The 7,891-nt window shown below is 35.0% G+C and overlaps 1 protein-coding gene across 1 annotated transcript in view; it reads right to left on the bottom strand.

Moving 5' to 3' along the window:
- Window positions 1–2,733: 2,733 nt before the first annotated feature.
- LOC111467911 (protein YIPF1 homolog) overlaps window positions 2,734–7,891 on the bottom strand; it is a 6,284-nt gene continuing 1,126 nt past the window's right edge. Inside the window, exons 3-6 of the mRNA XM_023113010.1 lie at window positions 7,742–7,822; window positions 3,921–4,113; window positions 3,376–3,643; window positions 2,734–3,276 (exon numbers count right to left, since the gene is read on the bottom strand). Of these exons, the coding sequence (XP_022968778.1) occupies window positions 3,064–3,276; window positions 3,376–3,643; window positions 3,921–4,113; window positions 7,742–7,822 (755 nt within the window). The 3' untranslated portion in view covers window positions 2,734–3,063. The remainder of the gene's footprint in view (window positions 3,277–3,375; window positions 3,644–3,920; window positions 4,114–7,741; window positions 7,823–7,891) is intronic.

Below are 7,891 nucleotides of genomic sequence, written 5' to 3'. Positions count from 1 at the left end.
ATTTTGTTGATGCGTGTGAGGGCACGAAACACGATGAACAATTCTAAGGGAACAAAAGAATGTGTTATGAATTTTATGATATTCTCCACCCCAATCAGATTGGACCCACTTGATTTTAGTATCTAAGAGGCGCTCAACATGAGCTTGAAACTGCAAAAATATACGAGGAGCTTCTGTACGATCATGCATCCAATAGATCCACGAAAATTTACTGAAATTATTAATGAAGCTAATATAATATATAAAACCCCCAACAAATGGAGGTGCAGGGCCCCAAACATCCGAAAAAATCAGTTCCAAAGGTGACGAAGACCTATGAGAAGAACAAGTATATGGTAACTGATGACTTTTTGCTGAGTGACACGCATTACAAACTAACAAAGGTGACTCACTAGCACACGAAATATTATTGAGACGCAAAATTGATTTTACTACTTGAGATGAAGGATGTCCAAGACGTGCATGTCATTGGACATGAGTAGTAGATGAAAGTCATAGGTTCGACCTCTACCTGGCGATGAAGTTGTTTTTGGTGAGACGGATTGTGACAACATGGTGAAGAGGGATTGGGCCAAAGGTCGACGCCATAGTAGTTGAGAAGGTGTTGGAGATGGTAGATGGGGAGGAGGAAAAAGGTCGACCTCATGTATGTATTTATAGATGCATATATGTATTTATAGATGTATATAACGAAGATTACATATGTATATATGTATTTATAGATGTATATAACGAAGATTACATATGTATATATGTATTTATAGATGTATATAATGAACATTACATTCTAAATCATAGATTTGGTAACAAACCAGTAAATCTATTCTAAGTTTAACACACGAAACCCTAAAAAAAACCACATATCAATTCGTAAGGATTTCAAATAAGGTTCATCAATGTAATCATACTACACTATATTATTCTTATTATATAATAATTGTCATAGGTATAGGGTGTACGTGAGTCAGGTTGGGAATCTTTTGAACCAACTCAAAAGTTCGAGTTGTTTGGATTGGTAAGCCAACCCAACCCAAAATTTTTCATAACCCAACCTAAAATGTTAATCCAACCCAACTCAACCCCTATAATTCAGATTGGGTCTGTTTGAGGCGAATTGTCCTTCTCTAAGTGCGGAAATTTTGTACTTTTGTGTACACGGAGCCGACCAATTTTGAATGATTTGTAGAGCTACAGTATCAAACCCAAGAATAGAAGTTTCTATCGAGTATTTTTAATAGTCTTTCTTAAAAATATTAAGTAAAGAAAAGGTCGTTCTATAACCGTATGGGAGGGAGTATGTAACGACCCTAGATTTACTCTCCTAAGTCTCTACCATAATCATAAAACATTGTTATAGATGTACATATTTAAAAATATTTTTAAAGTAACATAATGCAATATTAAATAAAACAAATAAAAAGTTAAAATTAAAAACACCCTATACTATCCTACAATTTAAGAAATGAAATACCATTATTTTATGCACGTGTCAGGGTGCTTACTTGCGATGTCATCGTCAGCTGTACAAGGGTATCTTGCCTTTACCCGAAATAGATGTACAAGGGTGTCTTACCTTTACCCGAAATAGATGTAGCACACGTCTTGCATATTTTAAGAAATACCTAGTAAGTGAACTCGCTATTGGGGTCAAAGAATGTAAACACATACAACTCATGATTATGGATCTATCGTGAAAACCATCCTAGAAGTGGCCTCCAGTCCAAACAAAATTGTATATGTAGTAATTTCCTACACATGACCCACACGTGCAAGCGTCAATCCTCAGGCGGTTCCCAGCCCCCTGGACCCATCATAGTCGGGCTAGCTGTCTATAGTCGAACATCCAGAGGTCAGTAGACCCCAATTGTCATGCAAGGCATGATCATCTTCATCATCATCATAGTGTACGTGTTCATCTTTAACCCAATGTATATGAACACACAAAATGCATGAGGTCCCTATAGTTTTCATCTTTAAATCATCTTTGTGACACACCCTATTCATTATTCACACTTCACACCAAGTAACACGCATATGTTGGCTTTCATACATTCCTCATCAATAATACCAATTAGGGTTGTATCTTAGAAAAACTTGTCGTTATAATGTATCATGGCATTGAATTACATGCACATCATCTTAATGTGGAATAATATCATATTAAGTCACGTCATCATCATGCATCTTACATCATCATGTTATTATACATCAACATAATGTAACACCATATACCATCATCATATAACATAGTCTCATCATCATATAACATAGAGAATAAATGACACATGCAAGGACCATTGAGCATATGTCATCGTACAGAAGGCAAGTCTTTCGATCAAGCCGATAGTAAGGCCACTTACTTTGTTGGCTTTAGTCGATGTTTTTCCTAAACTCAAATACGTTTGAATTCATCCCCCGAAGTTTCTTAAAGTATTGTCGAGAGTTGTTTCCTTTTAGAACGTCATATATCAATTTATCAATAATTCATATTTCTTGGAAAATAGGACTTTATAACCTTCCACTAGCTGCTTGAGAAGTAGGAGACATGTTTACGTCCAGACCTCCCCAATGAAGAGAACAACCAGTTGAAATGGAACATGTATTAGGGTAGATTAGAGATGGATAAATCACACATGTACTTGTAATAAGGCTAGTGGAATCTATTGACCTTTAAAATATATAAGATGTTTTTCAATTAAAGAATGATTATGCTTCTGCTAAGCATGACAAGTGTTGGAAACCAAAAGAAATTCTCATTGGTAATCTACGACCAGTTTAACAAGGGTTTGGAACGGGTATGCAACCATGGACAAGTCCTAGACAAGCAAGACCGGAACATTTGCCATATGGTCATAGGCAACACGCCTTGGACAAGGATGACCATGACATCCTCCACCACTTAATTGGTTGACATCTTTGTCAACCGACCCAGACAAGAAAGACCAAAACATCTACTTTGCGACCATAAGCAACACGCCTTGGACAAGCATGACCATAAAGTATTGAAAACCAAAAGAAATTCTCGTGTGTAATCTACGACATGTTTATCAAGGGTCGGGGAGTTTAGTTTAATACAGTTACGGTGAACAAATATAGTTTGAGAATGACAGCAAGAGCTAACTGCAGCAAGAAGATACAAGCCACAATCAAAACCCACCTCTCACCAGCTGACATTATGTGAGCTCGGAGATTGAGTGCCACAAAGGATGCAGACATGAATCCCGCAACGCCCGCAATAACCCATCGAAAAATTTCCAAAGGAACAACAGAGAGACACTGCAAATACAAACATAATGCACATTTGAACATTGAACAAGAAGAGCATGTAATTTTATAATAAGTAATAGTATTGAATCATGGACTGATTAGACTTACCAGTGCTGGGATGAACACAAATAAAGAGTAGCCATAGAGACATAATAGCTGAACAAGGCTAGAAGGCACCGAGAAGTACTTGAGGATTACATATAGTCCAAGAGGAACAACGGTGACGTAGCCATAGAACAAACCAGCAGACCAAGTTACCAAATTTATGTCATAGTTCCAATCTTTATGTTGTAACTTTTGTGCTATGTATGTTACAAACGTTCCAATAGAAGCAGCCACAAATATCAAGGTTGTACATATCCAAAATGGCCCGTATCTGGGGAGAAAAATGATACTATAATCATAAAGCCTTCCGAATATAATCTAACACGACTCTCCACAATAGTACGATATTGTCCATTTTGAGCATAAGCCCTCATGGCTTTGATTTGGGCTTTCTCCAAAAGACCTCGTACCAATGGAGATGTATTCCTTACTTATAAACCCATAATCATTCCCTAATTAGCCAACGTGGGACTCCCTCCCACCAATCCTCCCAACAATCCTCAACAGAGATGATACAAAATTAGTATAGTTACAGAAAAGGAGCTTACAGATCTGGAGTGTCGGCTGTCCTTTCGTTAAAAGTTCCTTTAAATGGATAAAGCGAATCTTTGATCCTCTCTAGAACGTCTGAAGTATCGACATCAAAATATTGTTTGTAGGAAGAAATTGAGAAAGTCTGAAGCCAGCCACCACCCTGTTGGGGAGGTTCATCAGAACCAGAGATAGGTTTTGAAAATGTATCTGCATCAGATACACTTATCTATTAAGCTCAAACGTCAAGCTTTATTACAATATATCGCAAGAGACAAGAATTGCATAGTTTTGAAATTCATAGCTCATGACTACTTTTCCAAAATGTTCAAACCAAGCTCTAGAAGAATGTTTAAAGTCGTATAAAGATTACTTTAACTTGCACGTTTCATTGATCTTGAGATCCACCTCAAACTAGTTGACAAGTCCATAAATATCACTTATTGATATGAACCAAGACATCTCAATCATGTAATATGAACTTCAAAAGAAGATGAGTTTCCTTTACTAGGGTTACAAATTTTGAGTGGATGATAATGTAGAGTTATGGTATTTCATTAATATATTTTAAGACTTTTTATTTATTTTAAAGTAACATAGTGGCTCATTATGGTGCATAAAATATGAAAGTTACAAATCTTCAAATACCTCGTGGAAGGGTTTTATTTTGGGCTATATAATAAAACCATGTACTATCCTTGCAATTGGAAAATGTAGTAAAAAATGCATTCGTGCTTTCTTTTAGTTAAGGGCTAAGTTTCTTTTCAATTATATATACTCTTGTGGGGTGATTCGAATCTCAAAGAAGTGTTCTTGCAAATATTGGGGTGATTCGAATCTCAAAGAAGTGTTCTTGCAAATATTTGATCAACAAGGTAATCCGAAACTTACTTGTGATTCCTTATCATTTGCTATCAAAGCCTTAGGCCCAAAATCGGATATATGTTTCATTTGCGTTTCTTTTCAATTTGATTTTTATTTATTTTATTATTTCAATCGAGTCTAAAATCCGATCTTGGCTCTATTGAAAACTTTGAGAGTATTATTTCAATCGAGTTTAAAATCCGATCTTGGCTCTATTGAAAATTTTGAGAGGTTAGAATGAGAACTTAATTTGTGTAAATGAGTCCAAATAGAGAGGCCTAAATTTCTTTAAATGTACATACATGAGAGTGTTGCGAGTTCATTTGTGTTCTCTTATTTTTGCATCAAAGTTTCACAAATAGATTTAAGGAATCCTCTTGAAGAGATGGAGGATGATATGAACCAAGATATCTCAATCATGCAATATGTACTTCAAAAAAGATTCTTGGATGGTTATAAGTTTTGGGTAGAAGATAATCTAGAGATATTATATTTCAGTAATGTATTTTCAGACTTTTTATTTATTTTAAGGTTACATTTACATAGTGGCTACTTATCGAAAAGTTCTCTTGACATGGCTCACGAAGGGTATTTATTTTTGAAGGCTATATAAAGTCTGTAAAGAAAATGCAGTAAAAAGGCTAAATATTTCTCAAACAAATAGGTTGGTTTTATCCTAGAAGTTTAGGTTCTATGACTATTAGGCGTCTATGGTAAGAAAGATAGTTTGCATTTGGGTATTTTATACAATTACTAGTATCTTTCATATGAGTTATGAGAATATCAAGATAAGAAACATCAAATAAATTTGTTATGGCTAGATGAAGAAATGAGAATAAAGGATCTATTACCTTAATCTACAGAATCATTCGATAAAGCATTAGACTGATAATGTGATAAATCTACTGCCTAGTTCTGATTCTTTTGATTCAATGCCTTTAAACATGAACTTGAAGTTTATGATTTCAACCAGTTAGATCACTTCGTAGTGTTCCTCCCTCAAAGAAATAGATCCTCTATTCTCATTATGACGTTAGGAAGAAGAGAAGTGTCCCAAAAATTATCTTAAGTTTGGATATCCCCAAGGGTGAGAAAATCGACCAACAAAAAAGGATAAAAATAATAATCCAACTAATACTAAATCCTCTTCAACAAAGAGCCTAAAATAATTACCCAATCAAAACATCGAAATAAAGGCCAAGAGCACTCGGCTCCAAGCAAAAAAGATTGGCAGAGGAAGGAAGAGATCTGACATCTAAGAACAATCCTTTTTGCAATTACGGATGAATGAAACACAATTAGATCTTAGTTTGTGGTGACTAAGGAGGGATTTCTTACATCTGTAATCCACAAACCTCAATTAAGCAATTAAATTTGGAGGAATTGAAGGATACTTGGCTAATGATACTGCTGATTGCAAACCTTCAACTGAATTCCTTTTATCAACAGCTGAAAAAATACTAATGTTTCTGCAAAAGAGTTTTCAAAAGAAAATTCATCAATCTCTATATCAACAATGTGCTTTAAATTCCTCACTGCTCATATTAACATCAGATTTGATATCGTGAACCATTGGAGAGGAGATATGATCTTTAGTGATGAGAGAGCTAATGACATCTTTGGTTAATGTACATTACAACCTAGGAGTGATCACTAAAAGAATAAAGAGGTTGCTAGTCTTGATAGGTAATAGGTGATCAATAATACTTTTTCCCCCCTTCATTTTCATGTCTCACCCAAGCTTTCACTCTCTTCCTACTTTTCACTCACTCGATTGATTGAATGCGCAAATCTAAATACATCTACGTCAAACCATCCCATATTTACTAATGTCTTCCACCATGGAAGTTTCAACATATCACTTGTCAAATGAAGGATCATCTTTGGCAGGTGCGCTCTTGTTGCTAGTAAGGAAGAAAGTTAACCACATTAAACCAAACGGAGGTGATTTGTGCAGTCGGACTATTGGATTGGATGCAATTATCTGAGTATTTAGCAACAGATGACTTACTTTCTAACATTATTACTAAAATAAAATATTTTCGTATCAAAGTTGCTTAAGTTACCAATTTGAAACTAAACCAAAACCATATACCAAAATGGTCAAACAAAATAAACAATAAAGTAGACAAAACCAAAAACCCCAAAGAAATAGTAGCCAACACGCAAGGGAAAAAAAAAGGGCCAAACGACGAAGCAGACAACACGAAGATGGCGGCATGATTTATCAACGGTACAGATGTGACAGTCGAAATGCATACAGACGTGATAGAAATGAATGCACACGTTCGTGAACAGAGTGAGCAGTCGCATATTCAAGCACCCACAAACTCATCTGAAAGTGGCATGGGAGATGCGGATGAACAACAGTAGCGACGGCTAGAGTTAGGGCTAATTTAAGGGATTTAAAAAAAGAAAGAAGGGTTTTCAACTACGATACCATGCTCAAAAAATCAAGAGAAAATTATAATTTTGTCCTATTTTCTATGAGTGAAATAAGGTTTCTTAAATAGAAGAACCACCTATTACAAATATAGAAATGATGTTTCAGGAAATATAATGCAATGAATTACTAATTAACACGAAGAAATAAATGAAAGATATACATCTCAATGGGATCATATCATGAACCTCTCAACTAAAACTGACCACCATGCTAAATAAAGCATAAACTTAACCTAAAGAATATAAAGGAAAAGTCAATGGTTTAAGAAGTCTCAAAAGACGAAACCAATAATACAGTGGTAAGTTCATTATCTAAAAATACTTTTAGACACAACAAGGGAGAGTTCGTTGGACAAGTCCTAAAAATTTTAGTGCCTCTCAATCTAAATCTAGAAGATAGCATCTTATATTTGTCTTGATCAGTGAAACAACTAGAGAGATTTAACAGTAGAATCAGCTTCTCATATCTAATTAGAATAAGTTAAAAAACAATGTTGAGATAAAAAGCTAAAGAAAGATCTTTAAATACCATCAGCATCACGAGGTGGCTGGAATCCACCAGCGATCTTTCCTTGAGTTCCAGAAGGAGGAAATGTTTGAAGATTTGACTCTACAACAACAAATCAGTCAGTTATTATCTTGAAACAAATAGCCAAAAAAAAAAAAAAAAAAAAAAAAA

Source organism: Cucurbita maxima, unplaced genomic scaffold (genome assembly GCF_002738345.1).
Source record: "Cucurbita maxima cultivar Rimu unplaced genomic scaffold, Cmax_1.0 Cma_Scf00035, whole genome shotgun sequence".
Taxonomy (NCBI): Eukaryota; Viridiplantae; Streptophyta; class Magnoliopsida; order Cucurbitales; family Cucurbitaceae; genus Cucurbita; species Cucurbita maxima.
The sequence above is the reverse complement of the archived record's forward strand: the minus strand, read 5'-3'. Positions and strand labels throughout refer to the sequence as shown.